At 32.2% G+C, this 24,307-nt stretch overlaps 1 protein-coding gene across 22 annotated transcripts in view; it reads right to left on the bottom strand.

Moving 5' to 3' along the window:
- Positions 1-111: 111 nt before the first annotated feature.
- Tm1 (tropomyosin 1) overlaps positions 112-24,307 on the bottom strand; it is a 51,383-nt gene continuing 27,187 nt past the window's right edge. For 2 of the 22 annotated variants that reach the window (XR_011447979.1, XR_011447978.1), the window contains 8 exons: positions 21,612-21,745; positions 17,339-17,456; positions 12,837-12,907; positions 11,451-11,526; positions 11,002-11,064; positions 9,947-10,016; positions 3,395-3,569; positions 3,015-3,106 (listed from right to left, as the gene is read on the bottom strand). Coding sequence is in view for 18 of the 22 variants with exons in the window: in XM_070309124.1 (XP_070165225.1) it covers positions 1,960-2,042; positions 9,947-10,016; positions 10,731-10,793; positions 11,451-11,526; positions 12,837-12,907; positions 17,339-17,456; positions 21,612-21,745 (615 nt within the window). In the remaining 4 variants the exon portion in view is untranslated. Of the gene's footprint in view, positions 2,043-2,472; positions 3,107-3,394; positions 3,570-5,010; positions 8,364-9,946; positions 10,017-10,730; positions 10,794-11,001; positions 11,065-11,450; positions 11,527-11,960; positions 12,032-12,836; positions 12,908-17,338; positions 17,457-17,917; positions 18,036-21,611; positions 21,746-24,307 lie in introns of those variants that run through there. The other 20 variants (XM_070309133.1, XM_070309126.1, XR_011447981.1 and 17 more) reach the window with 19 other exon arrangements.

Here is a 24,307-nt window from a genome sequence, read left to right as displayed (position 1 = left end):
TGATTAGCCACATAGCAGCTGTGAAATGAATTAGTTGCAAAACAATTATCGCAGTTAAATGACGTTACTAATGAATGACAAGATTGTAAAAACGAGTAAGACATTTAGTATGCAGAGATATAAAATATGCATGTTTATTGAAAGTAATATAAATACAATCAAATAATAATAGATATCACATAAGATAGTCAAGATCGCTGCATCAAGTGTATGTTTGAAAGTCTCTGAGCTTGGTCCATCGCAAAATTTCACTTGTCAATCTCGATAATTTGCGTGATTATGCATGATCCTCAAAGTTTTGAGAATTAACATGAAAAAGAGTAAGATATAAAATTTTTAGCATTAATGCATGTTACTGAGAGCCGTGATAATATCGAACTTATCGACTTCTTAATTCGCTCCTTTCAAGCGTACATTTCTCGCTATTGTATATATGTAATATTACTCTATCTTATGCACATTTTTCGTACATTTTTTATCATAATCCAGCCCAGATCGCTTTGCAAACCTTTTCTATATATCATAGAAGCAACTTTATTTATATGCTATAATGAACACTATATTTCGTTCACTTGGAACGAGATATTTTATTTTAGCGGATCAATTGTGGTAATTTATGCTTTAAAACACAATATTGCACAACATAGAAGCGTGACTTGAAAGTATGAATATGATACATGGTATTGCTTAATATGTAATGGAAAAAAAACTTAAGCATTATATTCACTAATTAGACCGCACTGTCTAATCGTACGGTGGAATGCGCAAATATAAAGAAAATTCATGATTAATCGATGAGAATGTTAGCGCTGCCTCTGAAATAAAATAGAAATTTTATAAGCAGGAAATTTTCGTACACTTTTCATTATGTATTTTTATATATTGCAGTCTAATGATATTTATTAGCAATATAATAATTCCTTTCTTTAAATTCATATTTAGACGATAGAGGTACAAATCGGTATAATTATCGAAAGATTTTATACAGCTTGCCGTTTCCTGCTTATAAAAGTGCCTTCAACATATTTGTCGCGACAACAATGACCTAACATGTGATATTTAAGGCCATATGGATTTTCGACATAGATTAAGATCGAGTGTGGACAAAATCCTTTGCGTAAACATTTCGTTTTCATCTCGCATGTGTTTATATACTTTAATTGATGAAACAGCGCAACTTTCGATATGAGTTCTCAATAGAAATCATGCAATTGAGCAAAACGAAAGTAATTTATCTTGTTAAAAGTTTCTTAACAGCTAATACCGTTACAGATGAGAAAATAGGCAAGTTTAGGGGAATAATATAAATTGCGCATATAAATCTTAGAAATAATGGAGATTATATGTCATATATAATATATTTAATCTTGAAAATAATGGATATTAATTAGACATAAAGAATAAGATAAGATTGCTGTATAGGCAGGTATAGGCACAAATAAATGGGTAGAACCAAATGTTTAATAAATAGTTATAGATCATGGAATGGGAATTTCGTGCCAGGATTTGGAAGAAAATATTTTTCGAACTTTTCTTCGGACGCAATCAATATCTTATACATTCATATCGTTCAAACGAGATTTTCTTTCTTCCGTAAGAGGTAATCACCATAAAAAATTTAAATTTTTACAAAATTTTGGAATGAGCTTCTTCGAAATAAATTCTAGTAAATTGAGGAATGTGAAACATGTAATGATGTTTTCGATGAATAACTCGATTTGAGACCGTTAAGTTCTACGGATCGTCTATCGAGTGTCACGCTGCGCGACTGAATGTTAGCCGATGATCCCCCTCGTCTCTCTCGAAGGGGTACGTGTAGAATGTATTGAATGACAATGTGTGGCGAAGGATCCGCGTGCTGGCAGTATCATTTTATCGTAGCGTGGACTATCTTTTTTTTTCTTTTATCTTTTTTCCCCGCATAAGTGTAATACCTCTCTTGTACGCTTAGCCTGCCTGCTAATATCCAGCGAGGTCAGCAAACGTCTGATCCATTTCGTCGGCGATCGCTTTGTATTTACAGCGCTCGTTTACCAGCACGTCTGCAATGAGAAGGGAGGGAACGTGGTATTAGTGGACGGCATGATGGTTAGTCAGGTATACATTTTAATATTTTTAATTGGAAAGAGAAAGAGACTACACAACATATAGTCTTATGGTTTGTTCCAAGCTTGTATTAATGCTTGGAATTAAACGAACATTACATTCACAAAATGGCTTAAGTGAAAGTAAAAAAAAAGGACAATAAAATATCAAGTTTTGCTCTTTTATCCAGAACATATTTAAAGAATAGCATTGGTTTTTGTTACATGATACTTACTTTGCGCGTAGAAGAAAATCGGATTAAATGTAAGATTTTAAGTCACTATATAATAGACATTTCATCGAAATTTGTGTCTTCAGGAACGAACAAATCGCAGTTTATTTGAGCTTAAGGGACAGGATATATTTTAAATGTGAAAAAAACAGAAGTGCATTAAATTCTGATATTTTTTTATTTGTTCTTTTTGGGGGAGTATTCGAAACAAGGATGGTCTTATATAGCATTGACAATTTCAAATCGCGTTATTTATAACGGAGGATCGAATCATCAAGATGTTTTCAGAACTCGATAATCTTTTTTTAATGATGCAGAGATCGGATTGTACTCTTTTTTTTCGCTCTATTTACCGCGTGCTTGATTGTTAAAGCAGCGTAATGCAATATAACTATGTTAGAAATTATATTTGCAATTTTGATTGATATATATATACATATATTATAAACAGTGTTTTCGAAATAAATAAATAATCGGCTCTATGACTGCTCTACATTCTCTGAAAGCCGAAAGTGCAATGAAATCGTTGATAAATAAAAAAAAAACGAGCATATTTAGAGAACGCGGAACGTATTTGTATTAATACATTGATTTTATTAGTCACTCGATAACAAAAGTATATGCATCATGGCGCGTGTTGACCGCAATCGAATCGAAGTGTTGGTGTACAAATAGTTCGACAGCGGATGTGAATATTCGATAAACCGATTTAACCAACCAATTCGGTAAAAGTGAGGTCCAGGTCGTCGCAGATGTATTTGTATTTCTCTTTCTCGTGGACGAGTTCGTCTGCAAAAAAATATAGTATCATAAAAATATCTCGCTCATCATACCTTAATCAATTATATCTTAATATTTATTTTGAGATAAAACAAAATATTATACGGTTTTGATCCAATTATTAAGTATATCAGATATTTAATTTTAAAACCAGTATAGAAAAAGATATGAAACCGATATTAAGATGATATTATCGCGCGCTTTTAGAACATGATAAAAGATTCATTTAAGTGATTTAATTAGAGAGCTGTGGTTAATAGCAGCAAGCGGGTTAAAAAGCATAGATGGGTAACTTACGGAATATGTGTTAAGTGCAAGCTAGATTTGTAAGAAAGGTTTGATTTTTTAAAAATTATTTTTCTTAAGTGTTAGGAAGATAATTAGCTGCGTTAGACGCCGTAAAGCTCGAAGAACGCATTATCCAGGCCGTCCCCGACCTCCTTGAATTTTTCCTTTTCGGTCACCATCTCATCTGTAAGCATTTGCAATGGTATAGCTGCTACTTAATTATAATTTGTTTATTAATGCGTGATATGTGAAGTGCTCGAAACAGTATTGAAGAGATATGTGAAAATTAAAGCATTTAATATTTGTTAAAATCGCATAAATAAGCAGGCACGTGATTGGATCGATTAAGAAGTGAAAATAATTAAACTTAAACTAATATACTTAAACTAACATCTAACAGATTTAATAAGAAAAGGCGAATCTTGACACGTGCGGCTAAAAATTGGTCATTAATCTCATTTAAATTATCGCTAATGTCCTCCGATTAGATATCATTTGTATTTTTATCAAGGTTGGGAAAGTTACTTTATAAAAGTAACTCGTTACCTTTACCTTTCTTTTTTCTAAAAAGTAACTCGCCACCGTTACTCGTTATCAATTTTAAAAAGTAACGTTACCGTTACCGTTACTCAAAAAATGAGTCATTACAATTTCCATTAGTTTTTTTATATATAACACTAACTTTACATACAATTTTTTTTTTTTATACAAGATCAAATTAAACACTAAAAATTTTTGAACATTGTCTTACAAAGAAACAAGATACCAAAATAAGCTCCAGTAGTTTTCATGTAATGCTGCGTCCCAACACTCTTATCAATATGTTCCTTTGTATGAAAATTATATCAAATAAATTCAAAAAAAGTAACGATAAAAGTAAATAAAATTTGTAACGATGTTATCGTTACAATTACCGAAAAAAAGTAACTGTAACGGTAACGGCGTTACAAATAACACGTTATTTCCCAACTGTGATTTTTATTTATACCTGTATGCTACTTTCTTAACTTTACTGATAGTTTCTATATATTTAAATTAAACATATTCGTTAAAATAAACTCAATTTTTATTCATTCTTTTGATGCAGTATCGTTAATATAATTAAATGATAATGCTGATGTATATTTATATTGGCAGATATCGATAACGTAAAATAATATTTCAATATCAGTGAAAGATTGTGCTGCAGATAATTGGAAAGGCATATCTGCGAGAGTAATTGTAATTATGATAGAGATAGACAATCGTGATATTTAATAATATTAATATGCAAGATTTGACATGCGTTAAATAGCAAAATCCGATATTAAGCAGATTTACTCACCGTAAATAAGGTATACGTACCACGCTCTTTCTTCGTTTATCATGCAACTTGTTACAGGGCTGTCTAACAAGGCGGCCACACAATGTTATCGCGTGGACATGTAGTTATGTCGTTATGTTAACGCGCGTAGGGTTAATGTTAGCGTAGGTAAAAAAAAGAGGTAACGACACAACGAAAAACAAAAACGACACTCTTTTTTCAAAATTAAAATATATATTATAAACAGTTTTATAATAATAGTAATATATATATATATATATATATATATATATATGTATGTATATATATATATATATATAATATTCATTAATATTACAATGATATTAGTGTTATTATCATTTCATTCACATATTTTTCTCATTAATATTAAGTAAATTAATAAAAACTAAAACTCTCTTAAACTCAAACATCTGCATTTCCATAAATTTAGCATTATTCAAAAAGGAAAAAACGAGGCTAACACAAATCGATGATAGGACAACCACATGGTTGTCTCGTAGTTGTGCTTTTCGCGATTACTTTCCTGCTTTTTCATAACGTTTGCAGGTGACGTTATTTCGAAAAACGCTGTCTTCGGGTGGCCTTTCGATAACGTATACGTGTTATTGTATATTTGTTCATCGTCATCTTCGCATAAACATAACTATCGCTTTTGCAAAATATATAATTTGAAATAATCCGGATTTTCGAACAAAATATTTAATAGATAACGTGATGTTAATATTACATATGATAGTAATTAAAGTTCACCCAATAATTATTATTAATACTATGATTGTGTATTAGAACAGAAATATCTCAATTTGTACAATATAGATCAACGCGACTCAAAATCGCGAAACAAAATCGTGAAGAGCTAATTATTAAGATTAAGATTTTGCCTCTCATGCAAAAGTTTCCTTTATCTCTTTCCTAACATTTCATAGCAATCGTTTCATTACCAGGAATCAATCCCGAGCGTACTAAATCTATTCTATTAGATAGCTTCGTATTTTCACGATTATTCAATTCAATATCATGCGAGAGAGAGAGAAAGAGAGAAAAAGAGAGAGAGTAATGAACATGCATTTATATATCGAAATGGAAAGAGGACGATGCACATTCCTACATCAAAAGGCCATCCAAGAATATGTTGCAGGAAAAGTACTATAAAAATAACCATGACGAGTTACGACATCGAGATCGAAACAGTATACGCGACATAAATATGATTTCCATAAAAAAAAATTAAAAAAAAAAAAAGGAGAGAGAAAAATCTATCTGGAGTTAGCGATGTTCAGTGGCGAGCGTGAAATAGCAGTGATGTTAATAATAATTGTGTATCAATCAATAGCATCAATTAATAGTTTTAAGGACGAATATTATGTGCCTGAGAAATGAAACTAGCATTGGATATTCGATCTCTTGTCTGCTATTACATTCGAAACAAAGCACGTTCCCTGCATAGAGGTTTCTCTGGCCGAGGTGATTAGTATTTATGTAAATATATATACAGGCACGATCGGTAAATGTCGGAGTGGCTCAGCTGGCACGTGAAGCTGCAACGTGAGATAGAAAAGTCAGTTGCTTCCCTGTTGTATCTTAAGCATTATGCGTTGGCCAATTATTCGTAGGCTCAAAATTAAGCCACTCTACATACGTGATACACACGTATGAGTTGCTAGGCCAAAAAGACATGTAATTCTCGATTATTTAATGCTATAAGAAGAAAAATCGGAATTATGGCAATATTGTATTGGCGCGTTCAGTTTCAACTGTTTAATCGAGTATTGCACAATGTATAATGAGAAGACAAAGACATACTACGAAGATATATTTTTAAAAAATTATTGGATCTCTGGCAGTGGAATTATCTTAAATGCAATTTATTGCTCGTTGTCGTCTTTGTTCTCATCGGCGGCAATAAGAGGATACCGCGATAATATCTTTAAGAAAAACAGATAAATGAAAGAAACCGACGAGTTTTTTTTCTTCTCGCGCAAGCTGAGCCGCGTGAAATGAGGAATGTAAGGCAACGGAAAAAAAAAATGAGCACTGTTCCCCTCCATTATATAAGAGTCTGCGAATTTTTTTGTATCGAGAGAAGCACGCGCAACTTCGATAAAATGCTCGCCTAATCAATTGATGGATAAAAAAATTTTCGTAAAAGTCACTTCTAAAAGTTTTATTACTTAATAATCATTCTTTTTATAGAGAATCTTTCAGATGAGTTGAGCGCGGCTTACTGTATAATTATATAGTAAGTACAATATATTATACAGAGTGTCCCAAAGCATTCTTGACAACGCTCGTGAGCAAGTAGAGCACAGCAAACTGAACAGAAAAGTCTTGTAACGTTTTTTTTCTATAACGCTTAATAAAGGAGTTATTATTGAGTAAAGTCTGGCCAATCAGCGTCGACGTTTAGCCTAATAGCGTGCGTGAGCGCTAAGGCGATGCACACTAACAAACGGGCGACTCACTGATGTGCGTCCGGTTAAAAAAGTCGGCGCTGATCGACTTTACTCGATAATAACTCCTTTATAAAACGTTATGGAAAAAAAAATAGTACAGGACTTTTCGGTTCAGTTTACTCTAGTGTGCTCTATCTACTCACGAGCGTTGTCAATGGTGCTTTGGGACACCCTGTATATATAATAGATTATACTTAAAAACATATACGCATGCATTGTTTTTGGCGCATAAAATTGATATACTTGAGAAAATTGATGTCGAAATCTCTTCGGACTTTTCCTCTCTCGATACAAATAAATCGATCCGCGTGCGTTTCTCTGTTCTTTTTCCCATTCTACTTTTGTCTAATTTTTCTATTCATATATTCCTCCCACGATTAGTAATCATTTTCTTAACGAAATTTGAATTGCGACGAGCTCGAAGAGAACCTCATACCGGTCGCAGCCATACCTCAATTTTTATCGAATTAAAATTTGAAGGCAGACTACAAGCTAAAATCTAAAACTAAAATCAGATTTCGATTACAAGTAACTTCATATTATTTACGAAATCCTACCGTCCTTGTCGCGTATTACTTTTTTTTCTTTCTCATTCTCTCTCTATCTTTTACATCCTCTCTTTCTCTCTTTCTGCCGTATTCTAATCCTCTCATTTTATATCTTCCTTTTCCGCATCCACACACACACACACAAACGCGCGCGCACACGCACCGCACACACATATTCTTTCATTGTCTCCTCTTTTCTCTCATTTTTTATCATTTTGCGTCACGCGCCAACAGATAGGCATATGTGACGTACACAGACACACGTATACACACATGTGTGCATATGAACACACATAATACGTACACGTAATGCGGATAGACGTAATGAAGAGTATAAGGCTAGCCTAAAGACTGCATTTTTATCCATTAATATTAAGGTGTGCACCACACGAAACGCTCGCGTCGTAACGCATGTGTTTGTTTCTTATTCATTTCTTCTTGTTACCGCCGTTATACTATTCGTTCGTATTTTCTTTTCTCTCTCGTTTTCTTTCTGTTTTTTCTCGTAAGTGTTTCCGCTCTTTCTATCTGTAAACGTTATCGCGTTTTGTCCATCGCGAAAAACATGATCTACATGTTCTGGATGTCATGCAGAGTGGCCTCCATCTCCTCCTGCAGCATTTTGTTTTTCTCTCTCTCGGCCGTGAGGTCGTCTGTAAAGATCACTGGTTAAAGGGAAGTAACACACGGCAAGCCACACGCGAGCGTAATACACTGCGTTTCGGCGGTTAGATGGGTCAATTGTGCAAATAAAACAGCACACACACACACATACATATACACACAACGAAAAAACGGGAATTGCTTTACGATTGTCGAATCGCTATATTCTTGTGCATATCATAATTAGAAAAACTGATCAACATACATTCGATATATTTGATTTGATATTTAATTATTTCAATATTTAGGAGTTTTCTAAATATAAAAATTTTCTTTCGCTACCATTTATCTATCTTTTTAAAAAGATTAAATTCGTAAATATTAATTCATATATATGTCTTATTTAACTCTTATACCTCAAATAATTCCGTTACTTTTACATATACAAAAAAATAATAAAGGAAGAAGTATGAATCAAAGGAGGAAATACGATGGTGAAATTAAAAAATGTATTAAGGTCATTTTGAATGTTATTTCAAGGGTTTTGGAGCATGAATTTGGAGCACAAGGTCACCTGAAGGTCATGTTATTATACATGAGTTGAATTCCTTTTGAAATCAGTTAAAATATCTATGTAAAATCATATGATTCCATTTAAAAAAATTAATTCAAAATAACCTTAATAAATAACATTCAAAATAACCTTAATACGACTTTTTAATTTCACCAGTGTTTCCCCTTTGATTCATATAACTTCTTCCTTTATCATTTTTTTGTATGTAAAAGTAACAGAGTTATTTGAGGTGTAAGAATTAAATAAAATACCCTGTATATATAACAATTAGTTTTCAATTCATTATGTCTTTAACTCAAGAATTCAATTACAAATTCTTTCAAGAATGACATCAATTCGTAAAAAATCTAGCTGTTTGAATAGAAAATAATTTTCGATCCTTGTGAATGTCATCCATAATAAAAATCTTCTTGTTGAATTTGTTTCTCTTTCTCTTTCCACATGATAAAATTCTGGCTTATTTAAGGTAATCCATAATTCGTGATAGAACCGATAAGAGGCTGATCCTTCATGAAAAAATAAATCAAAATTGCAGAATAAAATTTTTTCATATGGGACTTTTTTTGATAAAATCGGTTTTAGATGTTAGTTGAGTACGCGTGCACTTGACTAAGAATGCCGTTGAGCGGATCTCGATACAGATCATTATTTACTCTTCTGTTTATAGTGCGCACTTTAACGTAGGATATGTAAATCAAAATATACTAAAAAAAAAAATCTGTTATTAATTAAAAAAATTAAATTTAAAAATTTTATTTTGCAATTTTGACTTATTTTTTCATAAATAATCAGCCTCTTGCCGGTTGCACCACGAATTACGGACCATCCTGTATCATAAAATCTATATATTTAAGATAAAAAGTACATTAATGCATTCAAAAAATCTAGTTGAATTTACAAATAAATAAATAAAATAAGATAAATCATGTATCAAAGAGTATAATGAGAATAATTGATATTGAAAAAATGATGATGCCCAAACATATTTTTTTTCTCTTAAAAACGAATGAAATGAAGATGAAACGATTATAAACGTACGTTTCTTTACTGTATACATACCTTCGAGCCTGTCAACCTCCTTCTGGAGTTTCTGCACGGATCTTTCCGCGAACTCGGCACGTGCTTCAGCCTACGCAAATGCAACATATTTGTATGTCAATAAGAAAATTACAATTTTATTAAAATGACTCATCGATTTCAAAAAAGAACATCTTTCGTTTTAACTGTCTCTTAGAGTAGAGTATAAACAAAAATATATAATTTTTCCGCTAAATTTACAAGTGTTTCGCTTTCTTGAAATCATTGAGATTATCAATCAACAACTTGGATTAACACCATTTTTTCACGCCATGCAAGTAAAACGAATTTTATATTACACACGATTGCAATCGCAAATGGATCTAAAATCGAAGCTTTGCCAGGTTTAGTTGCGATGCACTATATATTTCATGATTAATATGCTATTAATGTGAACAGTTTCACTTTTTCGGACAATATGTCATTAAAAAAACTTACAATACTATTAATACAATACACTCGTATGGATCATACCTCATGATGTGATCTATGAAGTGGATTTAGTTAATATTTATAAAGAATTCAAAAGATTCATGTGCTATTCGTAAAAGATTTTATATGTATTTCGTACAGCACAAGTATATAGTTAAAGAGCTACTTTTTTGCAGATATTTATTCTATAATAGATATTTTTTTATTTTCTCTTTCAGACATTTTTTATCGGAATTGAAATGGCAATACATATAATCATAGTCTGTATATATTTTCTCATATATATATATATTTCAAGTATCTTAATCTCCTGTTCGCTTTCATATACACTTACCTCTTTCAATTGACTATCCAGAATCTTCACCTGGCCCTCGAACGTCTCCTCTCTTTGCGTTGCCTATTTTTAATCAAGCACAACAAAAGACAGAACGAGCTATCATTAGTTTACTGCAACGCAAAACGTTATTATTGATTAAAAAACGGGGTCACAGATATAAAACAATAGAGGCACACGAGTTAATATTTTAGTGGCAAGATCTATAACGCGAGAATGGATCACACATTATGAAAAATGCAAAAGCAAAACACTCCCAAAGGATGTGTACCTCCTTTAGACGAGTAGTAAGGGTCTTAATTTGGTTCTTGTATTCCTCCTCGCGCTGGTTGGCCTATATACAATCACGTATATATTATTTTTTCCAATTTATAACAATGATTTAACTTTCTCCGAAACATTTGATTATAAGATATTCTAGATTGTACTTAACGTAAAGTGACGTTTATCTTAAAATTGATGCCAACACAATTCTTAATTATTGTCAATTTCATCGAATGAATTTACGATTTATGATTAAATTATATACTATAAAAGGATGCATCTAATTTACTTTCTATCCATAACATTATCCGGTATTAAATGTGGACTAATTGACAGTTGAAGAAGCTATTGTAGCATAAAATGAGAATTAAGGAGCGAATTAAGGATATAATCCACGGAATTATGTTCCGCTCTGATTATGTTGTATATCGCGCATCAAATACATAAATCATTTACCTTTTCCTCAGAGACCTCGAGGGACTTCAAGTTATTGCCGACGACACGTAACTCTTCTTCAAGCTCTACGATCTTGCTGTAAAAAGTTAACTAATTAACTGTTTAATATAAATTGATGAATGAGATTTTGATATTTGTGGGTCGTCGTATAAGAGGGAGGGAGAGCAGAAAATATCGAAACTACATGCGAACGTTTCCAATGATCTTGTAATGTAATTCTTTACTATTAATAAATACTATTAAATAATTCAAGAGAAAGTAGATTTAAGAAAAAACAATATTTATTTCAAATTCTATATAAAAAATAATTAAGATTAGATTTTATCGTAATATCGAATTTGATACCAATAAAAAATTTTATTAATTTATGTCCACGTTGTAAAATTTTTATACCGAAACGTTCGACAGTAATTTAAATTTCTGAACGACATAACAAGCGAACGATGGCAAAGAAGTCGTATTGTGTCTCACATAGAGAAAAAAGGGGCGCATGCATGTGATTGCACTTACGATTCGGAAAGCTCGGCCTTTTCCTCTGCCCGTTCGAGATCCTGTTCCATCATGACTAGTTTCCTGGCAACCTGTGATCAACAGCCACACATGTCATGCGCAAAAGCAAAGGTGAGGTGGATATAAAATAGTAATAAAAAAAATTTAGATGTCAGCATGCAGAGCATAAAATGTCATCATAAGTGTCATTCTCCTGGCTTCTAAAGGCGCCTTCCAGCTGTTGAAAGATTAGTGTGCACAGTGCCGCAATATTAAGTAAGATCACATATAAAAATCATCTGCACATCTGCGTCCATGAGAGTGATTCTTTTTTAAGACAAATTATATTGTAAACCAGTACAATTAGATAATAGAATAAATGATTTTCAATGTATATATTACTACGAGCACAAAAATTGACAAAAATTTACAATGTTATGCCAACTAAAATCCGATATAATTCAACGAAACTTTTGCTTATTTTCCTCAGACGCAGAAGGTATCCGTAAAGAAAAGCCATTATTACTATCCAGATATTATTTGGAAGACATCTGGCAGTATTTTTCTTGACAATTAGATTAACGTTTCGTAATCCTAGCTTTTCCTACGAAGAGATATTAATTCGTGTACTCCACAACGATCTTAACGATACAATACTATCACAAAAAGTATCGTGCAACAGTATCGAGGGTGATTAAGGGGTATTCCCATCTTCGCCGTCATTGATGACGTGGCGCGGACTAACGATGTCAAAAGTTATGGGAGTGAAACAAAGCGCGATCGACGAAATGCGAAATGAGAAGGGGGCGCCTGGGAGAGGGGAGGAAAAAAAATTCACACACTCAGAACAAAAAGTGTGCCGGGCGAAAGAGATGCCTAAATAAAAACGATGCTTACGACTCTCCGGCCTCGGCACGCTCCTCGGCGCGTTCTAGATCGGCCTCAACCATGGCCAATTTACGGGCGACCTGTTGTAAATGATACATACATATACGGTTTCTAACATATGTTCCCTTCCTCCTCTTCGGCGACTTCGCTGCCTCTGAAAACTTCAGAGGCGGCGAGACGACGAGACACTGGCGTCTCGTCGTCGTTGTCGTCGTCGTAACCGCGATTGGAAGAATTAAGATGATGCCCTTTTCACGCTGACACTCGACGCTCATTTTTAACGTCAAAATAGTCACGTGATTAAAGTTGACACTACATTGTGAAAAATGCATGAAAAGTATCGAATTTATAAGGTCAATATCGTACGTGTAATCATATGTGAATCATGTCATTCAGAAATAAATATTACATATAGTTAAGCGAATGTACGAAAAAATTATCAGAACGAAATCGGCAATGTAAAAAACTTTTAGTAGCAGTTCTGATAAATGATGAATTACAAAAACAGGAAAGAAAAAATTATCGTAGGAAACGTTATTGGCTAAATCCTATATTTATAGAACGATACAATCATGGATTTTATCACGGATTTTTCCTTTCATTATTTTGGAAGAAGCACGATTAAGAAAAAAAAAAAATCTCATTCATATGGCCAACAGCACGGCTTGACGCTGAAGTTGAGGAAATCCAGGTTTTTTTTTTTCTTGATACTAGCGTCGAATTGAAGTCACGTGACCACATGCAACGCTGAAACGAGCGTCCCATGAATTCGCACCTTTATGGGTTTAGATTCTCTCTTTATGCGCTCAAAGTCCGCTGACGAGCTCATCAAGATCTAAAGTGCGCGCGATGAGATTTAACCTACCAGTGTGTACAATTTCACGGAGAATCATTACATCTTTGGCAAAAAGTATGATATATTTTGTAAATTCGCTTTAGACGATCTGTAATTCGCGAGAAAACTCAAAACAGAATTTTATTTATAATTTCATATATTGATTAATGCAAGAAATATTTGAAAATATACATATGTACAAAAAACATCAGAATACATTCATGTACAATATTAGAATATGCAACATATTTTTAAACATTATAAATAGATTTGTCCTAAATTTTTTTTCGCGAATTATAGATCATTTAAAAAAACGAACTTCAAATATATAATATAGATTGAGAAAATTGATTACATTAATGTGATTATCTATAGAAATTAATATGCGCGCGCTTTGTATGTTTAAGCATACTTTTGTCAGAATTCGTATTCAAATTAAAACATGTTTCTAATAGCAGTCTAAACTAATGTGCATCGACATCAATTTTCTTAATCGTTTTAACCGCGTCCTCGTAAATGAATCACTTCTTCCAATCGAGCACACTATCGAAAACCGAATCAGAAATACAGCACGCAAATGCGTTCAGACGCATTTGCGTGCTGTATTTCAGAACTCAGGTTCTGATCGATTCGTAAGCGCATGTAAGAATATCGTGTTATGCTAGAACAAAAAATCATCGTAGAATACGAAATTTTGTAATGGCTTTCAGTAAAAGCCTGATATATATATTAACAATAACGCATCGTATATTTCTACGACGATCTTTTATACTCATGCAGCACTATTCTCTAGGGTGTCTATCGAAAGCTTGTAAAAAAAGTTCCCTGAGCATTCCCTAATTTTTCAGGTAATTAATTCAAAATTCTAGATAAAATTAGAGAATTTTTAGATGGAACTTCTTAAAATAAGTTTTTCGTGTGCGTTTTCTAAATGCTTTCTAATGCTTTTCATACAAAGAAAAAATAAACTTTATTTTACCACTTAAATTTTAAATATTAAATTTTAAAATATACTGAAAAGAACTAAATGACTTTTATAAGATAAGCATTCTTCATTTACATTCTTCATTTGCATTTTCATTTTCTATTATTAATTGTAAGAATTACAATAAAACATGTGTACTCAGTATTTGTGTATTCAATATTTTTTGACATGAAAATATAATCAAAGAGAAAAATATATATTTATAATATATTTAAAATATATAATTCACAGAATCGTTGGTCCATCAGATTGCAGATGCTTGCAATATAAGAACAAAATAATTAAAGAGAAATATTTTGAAAAAATTCCTCGAATTCGAATAAAATTCCATGAGAATTCTCTGATTTTTCAAGGTAAAAATGAAATTTCTGAGAATTCCAGGTTTTTTAGATTTTTTCAAGCGGTAGACACCCTGTTTTCGCACAATCATGGATGCAATTAATCGCAAAATGACTTTGCCATAAAAATTTAAGAGATTGGCACGCGCGATTTCGATTAATTTATTCCACGTTTTCTCTTACTTTCTCACTTCAATTGAATAATTGTTCGTTGCATCATTTGTTTAAGATTCATATCGATCTGACTTCTTGTACTCGGCATAATTGCACGCGAATGACTGACACGATACTCGATGAAAAGTAATAATCATGATTTCAAGAAGATGAAAAAGATTTCATTCAATTCGTCGAGAAAATTTAAATTAGTCGTAATCGTATTGTTCCGATATGTTCACGGTATTTAACAACGCGAATTATAATAAAGAAAACCGAAGAAAAATATTCGCTTAATTTATAATAATTACTCTAGACTTTGCGAAATTCTCCAATTTCATGACATCTACAATCATTTTGCGATTAAGATTGCATCATATTTTTGCGATTAAATCGTAATTTGCCTTATACATGTATGTGCAAAAAAAGAAGATTTTTTAAACGAAGATATCGGCACACACTGGGTTGCTGTTAGAACTTGTCGTCATCTCTAAGTAAGTTTCTGTAATGGATGGACAGTTAGATCGTTAATTAAGAGGTTAAAATTGGCGATTGAGAAGGCAACTATCTACTGAAATAAATTGAACGATTCATATAATATTGCAATTAGATCAACTTTTCACACGCCACAATTAGTTTTTGCGCATACCATTAATCAATGACGAGCTAACAGATTGCATATAACGTCAAAAGGTGAAAAGGATAAATTGTGATTGAAGTTACAGTGAATTTAGAAGCCCTAGTAAAAAAGAACGAGAAAGAGTTGTAAATAATCTCCGATAATAAATAATAAAACAGCAATTTACGATGATTTGAAGATAAAATGAAATTGATATTTTCACGAAAGTAATTAATACTGCAGCAAAAGAAGAGGGAAAAAGGTGATACCTTCTACTTTACATTAAATATTAAAATTATACAATTGCATTGATGAATTTTCAACTACATAAATAATCTGTTCTCTTAGCAGATGTATATTATGCGAATGATTAGAAAAAGTTTTGAAGCTATATCTAGATATATCTTATCCCAAGATAATAGTAGAGATAATACTGTAATCCCGGACAGATAAACAGTAAAGTGTATCACCATAATTTCAACGTTATCGCGATCACTACCTACCATCATAATTTTCATTATTTCTTTTGGCACATGTTCCAAATTCGTCAGTAAAGCGAAACGAGCGTCTTTGGACAAAAGCAGCACCTTATGATATCATTGACACGAAGCCGCGATAAGGTAGTGCGGTCTCCCCCCGTTTTATCACAACACAATTGAAGATATTTTTGTTAAATTGGCGCAGCCGATCTCGCGGGTAAGTAAACGGCAAACAACAAACTGAGAGCACGCGATTCAACTTTTATGACAATATCATTCCCGTTGAAGAAACTATCGAACTATCATAAATAGCGCACCTACGGACTTTGTCGCGAATTTGGTCGTATGCGACCTCCCCTAATCTAGAAATATCTAATAACAAGAAATATAGTAACAACATTAGGATTAAATCCTAATTATAAAACTGGCACTTGAGATATCTTGTCTTAGCTTTAACCGAATAAGAGAAAACACTTGGAAATCACAGATATCTGATTTTCGACTGAGTCGCGCTCGAAACACGTGAACACTGCATCAGCGTATAATATCACTCTCTTTTCCTTCGCTTTTCTTTCTCGCTATCTCTATAGATCCTCTATATCTATATGCTCGGAGACAAAAAGAACGATCTTTAAAACACTGCACTGTTGCGTGACGAACATGAAAACTCTTCTAAAAAAAACTTTTCACTTTGATTCGCAGCCCAATGCAATCACAGAACGACATTCATAAATTGCCCTTAATATTTCAATATTTCACTGCGAGACAAGCGCCTCTTCAACCTTTTTTACTTTCAACAGAAAATCTTATCGCGATAAGATCGTCTCGCATCTTATAACGCGATCGATCCCCCCTTTTTTTAACAAACTATCAACAAACGATTTAATAAACGTGAGATACGTATATCTTCATATTATATATTTTCTCGCGATAAAGACGCGTACTTATCGAACCACGGTGTTTTCGAGCACACAAAGAGAAGACAGAGAGTTATAGGGTTAGGCACTATTTTGACTATCGACTAGGAACCATCATCGTTATGATGATTATCATCGTCACTGCAGTCAACACGCTTGACAGTAGTAGTCGCGGGCACGCGAACCTCATCATATTTCTTGTCAGCTTCTTCGGCGAGGAATCTGGCCTCCTTCAGCTGATTCTCGAGGGCGTCCATACGCTCTTCATCCGCCAAGCTGCGATTCTCGAGAATCTTGCGGGCGCTTTAAGGTGGACACATGTCGAACGAAAGAGTTTACGATTAAAAATCAATTACACAAATAGATTAAATTAAAAAATAGATTTCCGACAAGATCGTCGAGATATGCCCGTTCTGCTCAGGTGCAATGCCGCGTCTACCTATGAAACTTCCTGAAAAGAAAAAAAAGCGAACTACCAACCGATCTGAACGATCCCTTGTATTTATATCGGATTACTAATAAACTATCCAAATGAACGGAAAGCGAAGTCTTATTTTCTTCGTAAATTATTTTACTATTTTTCTTTAATGGAAAAAATGTTTGAACAAATAGTAGATAAATAGTTCTACATTCAAAAAAAACAATAAAACGCGAAGTATCACTGGTTAAATGTCTTAACGATTGGTAGTTTGCCTCCGACAAGGGAAATAAAGGGCCCTTTGCCCCTTTTCTATTGCTCTTTTGTTCGTTGATACATGACCCACCTCCTCATATTTTTTATCCGCCTCCTCTGCGATCAGTTTAGCCTGTGCTAGCTGCTGCTCCAACAAAGATACTCGGTCGTCCTCCATATTGGTGCGGTTTTCGAGGGCCTTGCGTATCCTAATGATCGATTATTTGTCGATTTTTAGAAACAAATCAATCGCGGTTGAAAGAATTATCATTATCGCATATAAAACGCGATTATTTTCTCAATCTTTGATCGATTTTAAACCTTGCATTATTGATTGATATGTGAAACTGTAAAAATGAATTTAAGCATGAAACGTTCGCATTTCCTACTTTTTCTTTTTTTCGCAGCTCTTTTGAATTTATTCGAATTTATTACGTTTGCATATAATTAATATATGTATATATTAATTGAAACAGTAATATGCATTTAAATTCCACATCCTTTTTTATGGCCTAGTGATCTCTCTAACAAATCAAAAAATTAACATATTAACACTCTGTCTCGAGAAAGTGAAAGAATATGTATGTTGTATTATAGCAAGAAGTGCGGAACGCGCATACGTCATTCGTTATCAACGCCGATAAGCAAGCCTAGTGTTATTTTAAGCATTTACGTACTGTCGTAAAATAATCATGATGGGCGATTAAGCTTTCAAAATTACAAATGCATTCAATGACCATCCTTAATATTCAATATTTCTTACGCGCTTTACATCATGTAGATATTGTAGATACCATATAATAAAAATTAAAAAGTAAGAAAGAGATTCAATTGGAAAAAATGCATGTGTTTCAAATTTTTCGACGTCGTAAAAATTAAATTATAATTTTCAAGCAATAAATAATAAGCATAAAAGTAGCGATATCCAGAAATTATCCTCGATTGTAGAGTAAAAATTAGGAAAAATGTGCGTCTTATGTAAAAAGTTAAGCGAAATTATCGTTACGGTGGATATAAGACGTACGTTACAATAAAAAACAGGTCGGGATGCGGTGTTCAAAATCCGCAAAACCTCATATTTTAAAAATGCAAAAGAGAAAAAATATCGCGCAAACTTCTTTTTAACCAACAATATTTTCTAAATTATATACAATGCAAGAATTAACATATAATTACATATTCTATTGCGTATTCTTATTTCTGTAACAATTAAACACCTATTCTTGCATATATATATATATATATATATATATATATATATATATATATATATCAGGGTTGGGAAAGTTACTTTATAAAAGTAACTCGTTACCGTTACCGTTATTTTTTCTAAAAAGTAACTCGTTACCATTACTCGTTACTAATTTTAAAAAGTAACTCGTTACCGTTACAGTTACTAAAAAGTAACGAGTCGTTACAATTTCCGTTACTTTTTTACAATACAAACTAATAAATTATTTTGCATAAGAAAAACTTTTAAAAAATTGTAAGCAAGATTTCATTCAAGGTTTATTACAAAATAAATGATTAAATTTTATCGAAATTCTTTATTAATTTTTAATAAAATTTGTTGCTCCATAGTATCATCATTTAAATGCCCTCTTTGTGATGTTAATACAGAGCCACCGATGCTAAACATTCTTTCTACAGATGCACTGCTTGGTAGAGCTGTATTATATTTAATAAAAAGTTTTTTAAGTTTTGGATAGTCGTTTAACATTTCTATATTACAATTATTTGATTTTAAAAACCGTTGCAATTCTTCTTGTTCAGATTCATTTTGCACCGTTTTTTGCTCAAAAATGAAAAAATCATCGTGATCGTCAGATTTTCCAGCTTTTAAAGAATTTTCAGTTGATCGGAATCCCAATAAATCCTCCAAGTAATTTTCAGCACGTTTTCTTTTTTCTCCGGTTAACCAGTTTAACTTAAATTTTGGATGTAAACATGCTGCTATTATTAATTCTTTTGTTTCAAATATTGTAAGAAATTTAAAATCAAATATAATAAATTAAGCGACATTGTTTGTTTTATTGAAATTAATACTTTTGAATCAATAGTTTAAAATAAAATAATATTTTTTAATTAAATCCTTATTTAAAATTAAATAACATATGTATTAATCAAATTAATAAGTTACCTTTTATTTAAACCTTGCTGAATAGCTTCAACTAATGAATGGCAATCTATAAGGTCAGATTTATTGAGATTTTCTAATTTTCGTTGCAAGGTACTTAGAACTGGTAGTAAATGAGAGCTCTGCTTTTCCGAAAAGATAAAGCTCTCATTGGATATCGCGCGTCGCGTCATCGCACTGGTCTGCAAGAGCCATAAGTTGATCAATCACATTCAAGCATTTTTACAACATTTTAAGAATGCTAATTGGTCGATTTGCTTACGGCTTTACGGTTAAGATAAAAATTTTATCACGCACAATAGCAAGAATAATATCTTAAATAAATCAAAAAATTTGAAAAAAGTAACGATAAAAGTAACTGTTAAATTCGTTACTCGTTACCGAAAAATGTAACGAAGTTACTTTTTCCGTTAGAAATAAAATTTGTAACGCCATTACCGTTACAGTTACCGAAAAAAAGTAACTGTAACGGTAACGGCGTTACAAGTAACGCGTTACTTCCCAACCCTGATATATATATATATATATATATATATATCATGAAAACAATAGGACGGAATTGGTATAATGATTATATTCCTCTAATTTTTGCACTTATCATAATTATATACATGTGATTGAATATTAAAAGACTACTGCGTTCGAGTCTATATTTGGCATGTTACTAGTCATAACGAAATTACGTTGCGTTGCGATTCTATAATTAAATCAAAGAAAGAATGAATCAAGAGATTTCTATTCTTTCGGATCAATTCTTTCAATGCGATACAAAATTAATTCTCGATACAGTATGAAATATTTTTTTATAATCAAAAAAATAACGTACATCCACACACATATACTCAGAATTATTGTAATTCCATATTAATATTCATATTCATTATATATGTATATGATGATTTTATATTGCAAAAGTGGTATAAGCTATGTACATATAGTAACTTCTAGGAAAAGAGAGAAAGAGAGAGAGAAAGAGAGAGATCTCTCCATATTGTTTAATATTCGCAAAATTTAGTTGATAGAAAAATTTTCATGTTTTAATTTACTGTGTTATTATAACATATAATATTGTATATGTCTATTGTTTATAATAAAAAAAAAAGGAATTTTATTAATATATTATTTATTTTAATTCTATAAAATAATAAGATAAAATTAAAACAGTAGCAATACTAATTTATACCACTTTCGTGTTTCATTTATGGTCCCTTTTTCATTACGATAATTCATATGTAACACATAAGAACGATCAAGAGCAAATTATAATAGATCTTATTTTCCGTAAATAATTTCATCGACAATTAACGATTATTAAACAACAATGTCAATCATCATCGGCTTGCCACAAAAATCATTTAAAAAAATCTTATTAATTTCTAATTAATATGTACAATATGTAATATTTCTATGTTACTCTTAATCATTCTTTGAAAAAAAATAAAAATATCTGACAATGAGCAATTATTTTCTATCAAATTAAAATAAATATGTATTTTCATTATTATAAATTGTATCGATTAAATAGTCATCGAGATATGTTTTTAACTTTAATTTATTAATAACATAATTGTTCATTGTAGATAATGTATGATAATGACCGTTCGAATAAAAATACTCGTAATATTTTTGAATGATAGCGGATATTTACCGTTCGCTCTCATCGGCAGCCTGCGACGCCTCTGCCAATTTGGCAGTGGCAGTGGCAAGACGCTCCTCGGATCTCTCGAGGTCCTCCTCCAACAGCTGGATACGACGATTCAAGGCTGCGACTTCGGATTCAGCCTGTGACACAAGAAAAAAAATATCCATTCCGTATAAAATAAGAGTTAAAAGTTTATAATTCGTATGTATTATATTCGTACAATAGATATATACAAAAAATTTAATATATCTTTTCTATTTAATTGATATTAATATTTCGTGTGCATGATATTAAAATTGTTGATAGTTATTCGATAATATTAAATACAATATATTATTAACGATATATAATGAGAGATATCTATAAATTATTAAATGAATAATATAAATTTTCAATATGTAAAAGAAAAGCTTTCTAAATCGAGATACAAGTGGCTTAACGAATTTATATGAAGCAATGTAAGATGAAACGGCTGATCCTTTATTATACTCCATGCTCTGCCGGCACGACATTGCAATTAGGCGTATGTCGATGCCGGATTAGGAACGATCTGAATCCAATCTAATGCCATAACGTGACGAGAAAGCGTGATCAAAGCCTGTTGCAACAAAATGCTCAGCTGGAGATCGTCGGGATCTCTACGTGCACATCAATATCCTCGCGTGCTGCATTAAGAGTTGATTCGAACGGATCATCATCGCATGTATCATCGATTTCGAAGGAAATATATGCTGCTTCGCCGCCACTCGAATAGTGAGATATTTCGAAATTTTATTCGAAATAAATGCTTTCACATCTTACAATTAGATTAGCCAAGTATGAATTTTTTATATAAACAATAACATTATTAAAACATTTGCGGAAAGATTACATTGAATCGACTAGAAAATTGTTGACATTTTTTATTCTTAAAAATATAATTAAAAATTAAATAAATTTTTATTCTTAGTAACTAAACGCTAGTTCAAATATGTTATTGTTCATTAAAAGAAGTTAGGCATCAATTATTAATTAGCTGATCTCTACGTTTTCGATTCTTACACATCTGTGTGCCAAAAAATGAACATAAATTTAATAAAATCTTAGATTTCTCATACATAGAAAGAGCTAATTTTAATCGTAATTATTTTCAAAGAGATTAATCGGAAATTTATTGGCAAAATTGTATGAGATTAAGCGAAGCGTACGATTGTCACGGATGTAAATTACTTAACGGTCGATTACACGTGTATCCGCGTATACAATTCGTGGCCCTTGTCCTCATTAGCTGCACCTGTTTACGATTGTGCGTTCGATAAATGGCCCTAATTCATCCCGCATGCTGGGAACATGCGTCCTTTTACAACGTTACTTTATTAGGCATGAACTTTGTATTCGTGGATTTTGGCGCACCTATGTATGTATGTTTTATGGGAATAATGTCAGCAAATTGAAATAGCAACGATTGTATAACCAGTAACCGTAATATTATAAATCGTAAAGCAAAAAAATAATCCTGCCAACAAAAGAATGATATTTGCATCACATATAGGCAAAATATGTTAACAAACATAATAAACGATCACAAAATAAAATCAAATATAGATGTACAATATAAAAATTGTATTCTTATCCTTGAATTTTTTTTTTATTTTAAAATGATTATTTTATGAAATTGCATATCACGTAATGTATATATAATATATAAAATATCAATATTTATTCAATAATATTTTAGTGGGTATCTCGCTCGTTATAGTTGAACTTGAATCCAATTAATACGAGTTCAACAATTGTCATTTTAACAAATCTGGCCGGCGACGCTCTCACCACCTGCTATTTTACAATCGATGCGACGCGAATTTTGTATTTGGAGGAAACCGACACGCCTACTCGCACTTGTATGAAACGAACAGGTCATCACATCGATGATACCCGTAGCAATGTTGGAAAGTGTGCCAAACTTCCGCTTCGTCCGACCCTTTCTCGTGAGCTTCCATGTAGCAATCCATTTAATTTGTCCTATAGTTCAATCGATGTTGATCGATAAGAATTTAATGTCAAAATATATTTCTGTCAGATTTTAAAAAGTTCGATATAAGGATATCGATATAAAGATATAATTTCGCGAAGAAATAAAGAATGCGTTTATATAAGAAAATAATCAAGTCGAAGTGAAAAATAGAAGATAGACTCTGTAAATATAAATCATCATTTAAACGACAAATTTATTAAAATGTATAAACTGTATACAAAAAGGCCACGCTCTTTTTATTTCTCTTTAAAGAGTGATTTATCTAAAATCATTTTTAGCAACTAAACAATTTGTATACTTATTTAGCGGATATATGCGGCGATGTTTTTCTCTCCACTCTCACCCCTAAATAGATAAGAACCGTAAGATTTCACTACAATTATTCGACTTTCGTTTTGGGGACGATGCGTGGCGCCGGGCGTAGAGTCGCAGGCTGAATCGAAAGATTCCAGGTTCGATTCCGCTCGGGTCCCATCCTTCCATATGACTCAAAAAGAGGTTTTCACACATTATCCTATATAATGCCTATATTGGTTTATCATATATTGTCCTATCCAATACCTATATTAGTTTTTCCTTCCTACGCTTGAATAACATTTCGATTTGACTCGACGAATTGGAGCCTTGCTTTGGCGCGCATGCGCAGTGTTCTCGTCCTCGTAAACTAAGTTGAGATGGCTCTCTAATA

The sequence above is a fragment of the Polyergus mexicanus genome, unplaced genomic scaffold (genome assembly GCF_030449975.1).
Source record: "Polyergus mexicanus isolate NDT 795.1 unplaced genomic scaffold, iyPolMexi1.0 SCAF_16, whole genome shotgun sequence".
Lineage (NCBI taxonomy): Eukaryota > Metazoa > Arthropoda > Insecta > Hymenoptera > Formicidae > Polyergus > Polyergus mexicanus.
This window is presented reverse-complemented; position numbering and strand designations above follow the sequence as displayed.